We start from the raw sequence: 12,317 nt of genomic DNA, 5'->3' as shown, positions 1-12,317 counted from the left end.
CCCTTCCTCCAGTGTTCACCTCCACCCGGGTCCCAGGAACCCCAGTGAGCCTTCCCACTTTGCGCCTTCCTGCACCTACTGAGGGAGGCATTCTTAGGCAAAGGTCCTTCCTTTACAGAAAAAGGTGTGTGTGGGGACATCTTGTTCAGGGTCACATCAGCGTGCCAGTTGCCTGAGCCAAACTTCCCACTGGGTCCAAACGGGAGCATCGGGTTCTACCTTGGGCATTTTCTTTAAAAATAAATACTGAATCTTATGTGAGTAATAGCGAGTATTATATTTTAAAAGCATTTCAAGGTTTCTCGTTTTAATAGTTTTTTTTTTTTAATTGTAGATGAACACAATACCTTTATTTACTTATTTTATGTGGTGCTGAAGATCGAACCCAGTGCAATGGAAGCACGCTACCCCTGAGCCTCAACCCCAGCCCAGGTGTCTCCACTTAACTCCAGGGCACTTCCCTATCTCGGCGGTTCCCCCACCGCCTTCCTGCCAGGTGTGTGGAGGGAGAGGTCTGTGGTGAATGGGAGCTTGTATCATTTAGCAGCCCAGGCTCAGCTCCCGAGAAGGCAGGAAGGGAAACCGGGACGCTCCCGGCCCCACCCGACAGAACAGGCTGCCTGCAGTACAACAGGCCCGGCTTCCCTACCTGCCCTCCAGTCCCGTCCTAAACGAGCCCGCCACACCAATTCATCCCGTGACCTGGCTCTGCTGAACCCTATAAAACTCGGACCCTGGTAGCCCGCCACCATTTTGTCCCCCGAAAACGGGCCCCTCCGTTGCTTAATAAAAGCGTGGTTGGTCAGTCCGGGTCTTTCCCCGCTTGGGCTATTTTTGCTTTCAACTGCAACTGCCAAAGTCACATTTTCTTTCTCAGCTTTAAATAGCAACGACTCTCTACTTTTTAGATATAAAATAGCAAAAAGGATTCTTGCAAAAGTAAAAACAAAACGACACTAGAAGCACCCCTACCCGCACCCGTCCGCGCCCCCGCAGGCTCTGATCCACGGGCGGCGCTGGGATGGCCTTTCCGAGCCGGCTAACTTTTCCTAACGACCTTGATTGGAGGCCACTTTGGCGCACACGCAGCAAATCATCGCAAGCCGGGAGAAGGCCGGAGCGCGCTCGGAGGCAGGCTACTTAAGGCCGGCGGCGGGGAGCGTCCCCTCTCCAGCCCGGGACGTCGGCGTGGGCGTAGCCCGGGCCCCCAGCACCTAGACGCGGTGTGCGGGAGCGCGGAAGGCGCTTCCAGAACTCCCGTCTTCCGCCCGGGAGCAGCCCGCCTGGAGCTCGCGTCCTCCGACTCCTCCTGAGCTCCGCGGCCGCGGCCTCCCCGGGGCCAAGAGCAGCTGGGATCTCTGCGGAAGAGCCTCCGCCGGGGCGGGGTGAGGGCGGCCCGGGACCCGAGGGGCGGGCCGGCGCCCCACGTGCACGCAGGGCCGCTCCACAGCTCCTGCCCGCGCCAGGACGCCCTCTTTCCCTTTTGCGCTCTTGCGTGGTCACTGGGGGAAGGTCCGCGCGAGTTCGGGGTCCAGCGGTCCGAGGCTGGGCTGGCTCCCCAGCTGCGTCCTGCGCTCACCGGCGGACTGGACCAGGGGAGGGACGCAGGGCTCAGAAGGTGGCTTCTTGCGGGAAGATGAGGAAGCCCGACGGGAAAATCGTGCTTCTGGGGGACATGAACGTGGGCAAGACCTCGCTGCTGCAGAGGTACATGGAGCGGCGCTTCCCCGACACGGTCAGCACGGTGGGCGGCGCCTTCTACCTGAAGCAGTGGCGCTCCTTCAACATCTCCATCTGGGACACTGCAGGTGAGAGCCGGCGCCTCTCCGCCAGGTGGGCTCCGTTGGGGGCTGGGGACGCGGGACTTCCAGCCTTTTGGAAGCGTCCCAGCCATGTGCAAGGCCCGACCTCAGGTGGCAGAAGCCCTCTTCTCTGTTCTCACTCGACCTCCTACGATGTTGGGGAAAATACCTGTTCGCCACTCTCAGGGAAAGCTCGCCGGCTCCAGGAGAACCTGGTGTCACTTAGGCCCAGCGGCGCTTAGCTTCCAGAGCTGCCTTCCTAGCCTGGCTGCTCACTGTAACCCGACACACTTGCTTGTATTTTCAGTTTTTAAGTACCCTCCGGAATACAAATTCACCTGATGCTCACAGTACCCTTGAGGGACAAGCGGCGCTGACATTATTAACACCCCCCCCCGCGCGCGCGCGCGCGCACACACACACACACACTTAACAGAAGAGGAAACTGAGGTGCAGAGCGCTGACCCTGCTGGGTTTGGTTAGGAGATAAGAAACAGAATTGGTCTCCTCTTCTGTAGTTCAGTTTATCCTCTGAGTTTGGAATGATTTTCTGTTGGAACATTTTAAAGATAGGTAGGGAATTATTTTTAGTGTGTGTAATAAGTGTGATTTGTTCAGAAATACAACTCAGATAGTTTGATTCAAGTTTTCAGTTCCACTTTATGAAATAACACTGGCAATTGTAGTGTTGTAATGGAATTTATTTCCTTCCCCTTGAAAAAGAACAAGATATGGTAAGTGAGAAAGTGAAGAAACTTGGAAATGGATGACACATTTCCAGCAAGTGTGAGGTTTTGGACTCTGAAACTTTAAAGTTCTGACTTCTTTTATGTCAGCACTTTAAAAAGTGATCTACCCAAAGGTCTTGTCCAGAATTTCTAAATTGCTATCTTGGGTGCATGAATCTGCTGAATACACAAGATCATAGCAAATTCTCTGTTTAAAACTGAATTAATGAAGTTCTCTGGTGAACTTCCACCACTTCCTCCTCCCTCTTGCTGTCTTTAATGGTGTCTTGTTTTTATGGTGGTGAATGTATGGACTAATTTATTTGTAGTCCTCTTGGGGAAACTGTTACCCAGGGGAACACAAGCCATCCCCTGACTTTTCTCCAGCTCTGACCCCACTCAGGCTGAGGGCAGGGTTTCTCTAAGATCTTTTTCTCCAGCTGACTGCCTCGCGTTGAGCATTTGGTGACATTCAGTGTTTGGTGACAGTGCTAGCACCAATACACACTCTGGAAGTTAAGTTGAATCAGAGTTCCAGTACATGTCTGCCAGTCTCCTACAGCACTTCATCCCTTTGTGTCTTTTATTGATTGGGGGACTTCCCTGCCATCCTAGGTGTGGCACTAGGGGCCCCCACTGAGAGCAGGCTCTGAGTTGTGGTGATAGATGGGGCTCAGGTGGTGGAGGGCATGAAGTAGCAGTTTCACTTTGGCCACTTTCTTCATCAGTGCCAAGAACATGGTGCATCCGGGATATTAGTCACCAGAGGATTTGTAATACTGCTGATGTGATGTCCTAGGTATCTTGCTGGGTCCTGGGGGTGGCGACTCACTTCCTGGCTGCCTTGGTGGCTGCCTCCTGTTCCTGGAACCCTAAGTGGGAGCTCAGATGGGCTCCACAGAACACAGGGTGGAGGGGGCTCTTCTCCACATTCCTGAACTCACACCCGGGGCGACCAAAGTCCAGAGTCAGCAGTGACCCAGGTCACCTCTGTTCCTGCCTCCTCAATGACTGACTGAGATTATGGAGCACTTGGAGGGAAAAGAGACATAGGAATAGATGTCTTTTCAGAATTTCAGAAAACCCAGAAGTCTAGCCTTTAATGGGCTTGCTGTTTTTTTTTTTTCTGTCTTTTTTTCTAGTTCCTAAGTTTTCTTTCCACCCCACACATTGTTGTTTCAGTGTAATTTTCATGTCGGAGGCAGAAGAGGACAAACTGGGTGATGAACCAGCAGTTTAAGCTGCTTTTAGTGGGGTGTGGGTGCAGGTGTGTGGTGGCCTGTGACAGGAAGAACATGCACAGGGTCGGCTGTTTTACCCTTGGCACATGTTTTCAAACATACAAGATTTAGGACCTGGCTGCATGGCCTGCAGGGTGGGTAGAGGGTGGAGCAGGACATGAGAGAGGGGATTTGCTGGCCCGTTAAGTATTGTATCTTATTCAGTTGACACAGAATTCTTCAGAGGCAGGACCGACTGTGTGTATGGGGGTGCATAAAAGATGGGGAGTGGGAGCAGGAGGAAGGTGAGCAGCTCGGACCTTGTCTGAGTCCAGCCCTTCTCCTTCCATTTATGCCCTGGTCACTCCCAGCCCTTGTCTGAGTGGGTACACAGATTGGGGTCCTCTCTCTTGTGGTTTGATTAGTCTGGAACACAAAAGGAGGTTGCCCCAAGAGGGGACAGCCCGAGGGGAATATCCCCCAGCCTCTTCTTTGCCACTGGGTTGGTCAGAACGTCCACTGATGTTGCCCATCATCAGCAGATACAGACTGGGCTTCTGCCGCAGCTGTTAGGTCCACTGTCTTGCAGCCCTGACCTGCACAGGCCGATTGGTCCCTGCGCCGTGGGAAAGGCAGGCATTGAGAGAGCACAGCAGGGCAGAGGAAGGTGAGCCGTGTGCCTTACAGACCCCTGGAAGGCTCACCCCGCCGCCTGGCTGTGTCCTTCCTCAGGCCGCTGCCCTGAGAGAGGGGCGGCACCAGACTCAGCGTCCTGTGGAGGAGGAGCATAGGGAAGCAGCTAAGAGCTCAAACTGGGTCCAGGTACCACCCCCACACCCTGGCCCTGCCGTGTTGGCTCTGTGGCTGCTGTTGGGAGTCGGGGATCGGGGATTTCGCATATGGATCCGGGGATTAGGGATAAGGAGTCCAGGTCCTGATCCCTTCAAGAGCCCTCTGGGAGGGATGTTCTGGCCTTTTGGGCCTCCCAAAGCATTGGCCAGAGGCTGTCCAGTGCGCCCATACCTCCTCTGTGGGAGAGGCTCTCCCTTTTGAACACTCCCTGCAGTATGGATGGCAGTGTCCTAAGTCACCAAGTGCCCTTTCTGTTTGGGCAAAAGTTCTTCCCTCACCTCTTTCTTCCACATTTTAACAAAGGGGCTGAGCCACTCCCCAGGGCTCTGCCTGAACTCCCAGCTAAACACCTTCCCCTGCAGGTTTGCTTGCCACAGAGCCTCAGGGTGCGGTCAGCAGGGCCTTCTCACCCTGTCCCCTTTCTCCCAGTTTCCACTAACAAGTGGCTCATCTGCAGCCTTAACCAGCAGGGCCTTTAAGTCCACATTTCCACCTGTGCCTACGCATGCCAGTTTAGGGACTCAGTGTGGGTTTTCTCTGCCACTCTCCTTGCCACTCTGATTCTTCACCCGCAGAGCTGTTATATCCATTTTTCTTTCTCTTCCTTCCTCTCTTTCTGTTTCTCTTTCTTCCCAGGAGAGCTCCGCCACTGAGCTATATCCTCAGCCCTTTTTAGGTTTAATTTTGAAATGGGTCTTACAGAGTTGTGGAGGCTGGCCTGAAACTTGTGATCCTCCTGCCTCAGCCTCCCTAGTAGGTGGGATTGCACGTGTGGGCACCACGCTTGACCTGTTACATCCACAGTCTCTACTGATTCTGTTAGAGGCACTCAGATGCTCCTGGCTGCAGCCTGCTGCCTGGTCCCCAGCCTCTGGAGCTTGTCACAGCAGCACGCCACTCCCAGTGCCAACATCTCTACTGGTTCAGTATTAGGTTTGCTACTGTAACAAAGCAGTTGCTTAAAACAGTGTGTCTCCTAGTCTGAAAGTCAGAAGCCCACATAGATCTGTGGTCTCTCATGGTGGTAGGTCTGCGTTCCAGAGGGATCCGTCTTTTCTCCTTTTCCAGCTTCTAGAGCCTGCCCCTATTCCCAGGCTTCCCGCAGAAGCCCAGTTTGTGTCTGCTGATGATGGGCAGTCAGTATGGTGGAGCCTGCCCGTCTTTCCAGGCTTCCTCGCCCTCCAGCCTCAGAGCCAGCAGTGGCCACTCTGGTCCTGATGCTCCTTACTGCCTCTTTGCCGTGTAATGGCCCCTGTGATGAAGCAGACCCATCTTGCAGGACAGGGCCTAATCGCATCACAGCCTCCACCCCTTCCGCGTAACCTGACATTCCTGGGGCCCAGGGATTGGGACATTTTGGGGAGCCACTGTTCTGCCGACCACTTCTGCTGACTTTTCCTTATCTGTAAAAAGGGGTGACCGAGGCATCTACCCAGGTGTTGGTGGGGATCCGGGAGTTCATGTTGGCAACGTTCTCAGAGCAGTGCTTGGGGTGAGGAAGGGCTGTATGCATCTTTGCTAAGTGAGTGACTGTCTCCCAGCCCTGAGCGGCTGGGACCTTAATAACCACCAGCAAGCGTGTCACAGAGGGCACGAGGCTCAGTGGGCTTCCAGTAACTTGCTCTATAAGAAATGCAGAGGTTAGAGGGGGGAAGTGCTGGTAGTTGAGTGACCAGCGTTTGCATGAAGGGCACTCAGCCGATGGGAGACCTGAGATGTCAGGAAGTCCTGTTGGGATTTAATCCCTCTCGGCTTGGAATCAAGTAGAGGCCGAGTGATGATGGGTGTGACCCACAAGAGGCGAAGACCGATTTCCCTTTTTCCTTTCCACATTCCTCTATGAGGACACAGCTTCTCTGTTGTCTCAGCTGGGAAGTGTGAATTTGCACGCGAGCCCAGGGACAATAGTGTTCTTGGTATGAGAAGCCCAGGTCAGATAGATGTGTGGAGACGTCAAATAGAGATGGACCAGCCTTCTTGTCCCTGTAGACAGAGGACAGTGATGAGTGGCCATTGTACCAGAGGAGTTGGGGGACAGATGGCTCTGGAGTTCCTGTGACATAGGGAGGGACTGAGAAAACTGGGGCTGTTTGGTAACTTCGGAACCGTAGGACTGCTTTCAGAATGCTGGAAGGTTGTCCGTGGAAAAGGAACCCAAGCCCTGTTCTGCTCCCTCCCCCTCCAGCCCCTAGTTTTGTTTTGTGGGAGGACAGAGGGGTGGATCTTCCCAAGCCCTGTGCCCCCACAGTGTGTGGGCATCGTGGCCAGGCCCCACGCCAGGCTCTCACACTCATGTCCTTTCTTCATCCCCATGTGGGTCCTCCTGGGGGAGGTCGGCCAGACCATGCTGCAGACCAGCAGATTGTCTGAGGGGAGCCAGTGTTCCTGAAATTACACCTTGACAGACACGGTGACAGGCCAGAACCCAGACCTCTATCTTCCTGCCGCTGTGAAGTCGGGATCTGGATGTTGACTGGGCTAGACCCAGAGGAGCAGCCCCTTCCCTCCTAGCCCACGCTTAAGGGTCTTGGGAAGGGCTGGGCGAAGGTTTGGGGTGTCTCCACCATGAGCCTGTGCTGGCTGCGGGAGCTGGGGAGCAGCTTTGGGGTGGACACTTCTTACTCTCTGCATGAGATCTGGAGCCATTGCTTGGATTGGTGCCTCCCAGTAGTTGATTCCCGGGGGTGAAATCTTGGTGACGGGAGGGGACTTTGGGAGCTGGTCCTGTGCAGTTAGTTAAGCAGCCTTGGTGTCCTGTGAGGGGCTCTGCTGTTTGGGGGAGGTCCGAGGAGGGGAGGGTGGTACCCAGGTGAAACGCCATGGGAAAGGCACTGGGTGGTCCTGGGGCCCGTGAGCCCCTTCCCCCCTTCCACTGCACCCAGACTGCAGCCCCGACCCCATGCAGCTGCCCTAGGTAGGGGATTGAATCGGGGGTCCTGTGTCAGGTGGGGTGTCAGCAGTGGAGTCAGGGGCGATGTTGTGGGTGAGCCTGGCGGTGGCTGTCCTCGGCAGGGACCCCAGAGCTGCTGACAGTGGGTACTTCACTCTCCTGCCTGCACACATTTCAGAAGAGCCCTGGGGGATGGGTGCAGAGTGGATAGACAACCCCCAGAAAATGGGGTGAGGGGCCGAGTCACTCACTTGGCAAAGTTGCATCCAGCCCTTCCTCAGGGCGAGTGGCCATACCCAGACGAGGCTTCTGAGGCACCTCAGGTCGTGACAGGGTGGCACTCAGCCTGGCAGCTGCTGTGGCTGAAGGCAGACCACCTGGTGGGTCGCGTCCCCTCCCTGTCCCAGGGCATTGCCGCGGCTCCCTCCAGCCGTAAGCCAGGCTTTACTGGCACAACGCCACATCCACGTGCTGTGGGACACGGTGGTGGCTGCACGTGTGCGTAGCAGAGACTGTGGAGTTGAGAAGGCCAGCGTCTTTACAACCCACCCCTGCAGGAAGCTGGTTGACCCTGGGTTGGGTCATGTGAAGGAGAAAACTCTTCCCTAAAATGTTAGGAACAGAAACTTCCCGGAGTTTGTCTTTGGCGATGCTGGGAACGCCTGTTTCGCTTGAACTCCACACAGCACGTGTGCACGGTGTGCTTACTGAGCTGGTCTGCAGGGAGGGTCAGGGCCTGGGTTTAAGAGTAACAGCTCCTACTGAGAGGATTTGGAGAACATTCCAGATTAGGTTTGGGGTCTAGACGTTCATCCTGCAGACCCTGTGCTGGGAGGTGGACCCACAGCCTCCTCTGCTGGGACTGGGGCACCTTTAGGGTGCAGGGCTTCCTGGGCACAGTCCTCTGCCTTGTTGACTAAGAGTGGTGGCCTGACGTGCGTGGGTGGAAAGCCAGGTGAAGAAACTCGAGTGTCTTGGTTCAGCAGGGGTGATGGCAGGAGTGGTGGCAGCCACACCTCACTCAGAGGTTTTGGAGCCTGGTAGAGGCCTATGAGCAGCTCCTGGGTGAGAGGCTCGGCCCACAGCCCCCTGTGTGTGGGGTGCCCTGGAACCCCAGGTGGGGAAGGTATTTACTGGTCACAAGTCAGTGGGTCCAGGAGGAACGGGGCTGATTAAGGTCAGCTGTGCTTGTAAACTGTCACCTGAACCACAGCAAAAGCCTCTAGGAGTGCTTTATCTTGAAGCCCTCTGGGGAATAGAAACTGATCACAAATTCAGCTTCCTCTGCCTCATTCAGGGACTTCGTGTGACTTCACCTCTGACACAAGCACATGTTAAATGACTGTTTGTTCTTAGAACAGTGGCTTCCTCTCCATGATGGCAGATTGTCAGGGTCAGGCAGGTCTGCCCTGGCTCTGCTCTCGTCCTCCTCGTGCGGGGGTGCCGAGAGGCTTTCTGGGGGGCTGCAGACCCTGCCACTCCTCGCTTGGAGCCCCTCCAGCCCCTCCTGCCGCAGCTTCCCCAGGTCTTCTGGGCAGGCTGTCGCCCAGCTCTGCCGGGCAGGTGTGCCCTCCTTCCAGTGTCCTCTCCCCGGAGCCCATGGGAAGTTTCCCCATCTTTCAGTGTCACTCCTTCCTGCAGGGCTCCTCACCTGGCAGCCTTCATGAGCAAAGAGGGGGCAATGGCGAATGGTGGATGCTTCTGGAATAAAGCTGACTGACAAACTGCAAGTTCTTCTAACAAAGGCCACTCCAATCAGAAGCTGTGCGTGTGAAGCCAGTCTATGATGCACTGCTTTTTGAAAGAGGGCGAGGGGTTGCGATTGGTCTTCTGCTGGTGGTTCTGAAATTTTTTCCAACTCCCCATTGTTGAATGGCCACTTTGTCTCCATAAATTCCCAAAAGACCCCTGTTTAGAGGGGAGCCCCTGGCAGGCGGAGTAAGCTGCAAGTTGATTGCCACGGGGCATCTCTGCAGCTGCCACGCTGGGGCTACACACTAGTGGGAGTCCTTCCGTTGGCCAGAGCACTGACTGGTGGGAAGAGAAGTTGTTTTATTTAACCAGTAACAAAAGACCTTTCTTTCTCAGACACTCCCATCTTTATTGGCAAAATAGCTCCTGGTGGGAGTTGGGGTCCGGGACTATTAGGTAGGAGCAGGAGCAGCCCCCGGGAACCTGCCCACACCCAGACAGCTTCAGCAACTCCCACCCCACGCCGCTTCGCCTCTGCCCCCCACTTAAACAGCAGCTGCATTTTTCTTTGTTATAATGAGACTCCTGGTATTTCTTGTAAAAGAAAGTTTCTATACCACATACTTTGGAATTTAAGCTGTGAAAATTCAGATGTGGACAGTTCACATGTTTAAAGACTGTTTTGAAGGACAATGTAGCTTCTTTAGACCTGAACTTTTACAGCTTGGAAGTCCTGCAGCAGCCCGGGACATCCTCAGACTCCTTTCTTGGTCACTGTTATGGCCTTTCTCCTCCAGGAATTAGTGAATGTGTATGTTTACATACATGAACACCTGAATCAAATCCATCACTACTGGGAAACATGGAGAAGTTGTTATAAACATTGGCTTTTTCCTTTATTTCTGAAAGTTAGGGTGCACTTATTATACATTTTTGCCAAATACTCAATGGCGATTAGAATTTTATTTAAAATCCTTAAGACATGAAAAATTTCCAAGTAGGCATTTACTTAAAAAGTCATGGCCGAAGTGGAATTAAGTAAGTAAACATGAAATATAGCCCTTGAGGGATGCTTTGCGTACTGAAAGTCCAGTCAGGGAATGCTCACAGGCTGGCATTATGGTGTTACCGTTTACTCTGCCTTACATGTAATTTAAAATTAAAAGATTGTTGGATCACACAGAATGTGTCATTCTGAGGTGGCCTGATTAATGTACCGTCTTTATTTTTGAATTTTGTGGATCAATTTCTCTATTTTGGAAGGTTCTTAATTTTATTTGAAGGCATAAATGGTTGCTCTTGTAGTGAACTTACTACACCTCATAGAAAGCTCTTTGTTGTTGGCTTCAGATCAGACTTGAAATATTTATCTGTATTTGAAATCAATGTTTCGATATGAAGAATGAGTCGAGCTGCTTTTGTGGGTGGCTCCACTCTCAAGGCAGCCTGTGGGCTCCTGTGACCCGTCGGGATCCACCTCCTGCCCTGCAGCCTCGAGATTCAGGTTCCACCGTAGACTTTGGCCACATCGTCACTGCGCTTCAGGGTACTTGCCCTGGGCTGGAGGCTGCTCCAACCCTTTGTGTACTGTCACTCAGTCCTGGCAAGTTCCCCACGTTGCAGCAGAAGGTTGTCTTCTTGGAGTTCCCGGGAAGCCAGGGTGGCTAGCTGGGCTGTGAGCTGGCCAGAGGCCCCAGGGTTCGTGTTCTTAATGACCAGGCTCGCTGCGCCCTTCCCAGAAGTGACAGCATTCTCGAGTGAAACAGTGGGGAAGAGTTGCCCAACCTTTGTGTTCCTGTTCACAGTATCACAACTGCAAATTACAGCACCGTCTTTTTAGTGCCCAGTGAACTGAAAAACTACTGCTGTACCCAGAAGTGGTGCATTAGAGGCAGCTGGGACCTCAGGGCTGCCTGTCTCACAACTACAAGGCTGGTGCATGGAAATGCCAGTTTGGTTCTTAACCTCACAGAGTGACATGCACTTCTCACGTCTGTGGTATGCTTTGTCATAGAGGTGAAAGGGCCCATTACGTCATGGGAAAAAAAGGATGACATTTATTTTATGGAGTACCTTCTCAAGAGCTAAGGAATACTGCAGAGGCTGCAGCACTTGAGTGAGCACAGAAATCAGAAAAGATACCTTGGGAATGATAGGAAAGACACTTTCCAGTTATCCATAAGGGGCTGGGGCTGTAGCGCAGTGGTAGAGTTCCTGGCTACCACGTGTGAGGCACTGGGTTCAGTCCTCAGCACCACATAAAAAATAAATAAATAAAGTAAAGGTATTGTGTCCATCTATAACTTAAACAAACAAACAAACAAAAAATCACCCATATTACCTGTCCCATGCTTCAGGCTCCAGGTCCATCTGAATGCCAGGCTGACCCTGCAGACTCTTGTGGCAGGCCACCCAGAATGGCTTTCGTCACCAACACCAGTTCATAAAGACAAGTAGGTACCCCCCTCTCCAAATGCACAAGGAGAAAAGAAAAACAAAAACAAACTGGAGACAAGTGAAAATGGAAACCCAGCGAACTGACATTGATAGGTTTCTAAGTTCTAAGGAGAAAGTTTATAGGTATTAAATAACACATTAAAAATGAGAGCTTGCAGCATTAAAAGAATAAAACCATGGCATTTGCAGGTAAATGGATGGCGTTAGAGAAGATAATGCTTAAGTGAAGTTAGCCAATCCCCAAAAACCAAATGCCAAATGTTTTCTCTGATAGAAGGAGGCTGACTCATAGTGGGTTAGGGAGGGGGAACATGGGAGGAAGAGATGAATTCTAGATAGGACAGAGGGGTGGGAGGGGAAGGGAAGGGGCAGGGGATTAGTAAGGGTGGTGGAATGTGTAGACATCGTTATCCAGAGTACACGTATGAAGACACAAATTTGGTGTCAACCTACTTTATATATAACCAGAGATATGAAGAATCGTGGTATATATGTGTAATAAGGATTGTAATGTTAAAAAAAACAAGTACATGTATAAAGTCATGAATTGGCGTGAACATACTTTATACAAAGATATGAAAAATTGTGCTCTATATGTGTAATAAGAATTGTAATGCATTCTGCTGCCGTGTATTTAAAAAAGTAAGATTAATTTAAAAAAAGAAGAAGAAAACAA

The 12,317-nt window shown here is 52.4% G+C and overlaps 1 protein-coding gene across 1 annotated transcript in view; it reads left to right on the top strand.

The window, feature by feature from the left end:
* The first annotated feature begins 1,265 nt into the window (after nucleotides 1-1,265).
* Rab20 (RAB20, member RAS oncogene family) overlaps nucleotides 1,266-12,317 on the top strand; it is a 37,978-nt gene continuing 26,926 nt past the window's right edge. Inside the window, exon 1 of the mRNA XM_027938925.3 lies at nucleotides 1,266-1,808. Coding sequence (XP_027794726.2) covers nucleotides 1,637-1,808 — 172 coding nt within the window. The 5' untranslated portion in view covers nucleotides 1,266-1,636. The remainder of the gene's footprint in view (nucleotides 1,809-12,317) is intronic.

The sequence above is a fragment of the Marmota flaviventris genome, chromosome 4, assembly GCF_047511675.1.
Source record: "Marmota flaviventris isolate mMarFla1 chromosome 4, mMarFla1.hap1, whole genome shotgun sequence".
Taxonomy (NCBI): Eukaryota; Metazoa; Chordata; class Mammalia; order Rodentia; family Sciuridae; genus Marmota; species Marmota flaviventris.
The sequence above is the reverse complement of the archived record's forward strand: the minus strand, read 5'-3'. Positions and strand labels throughout refer to the sequence as shown.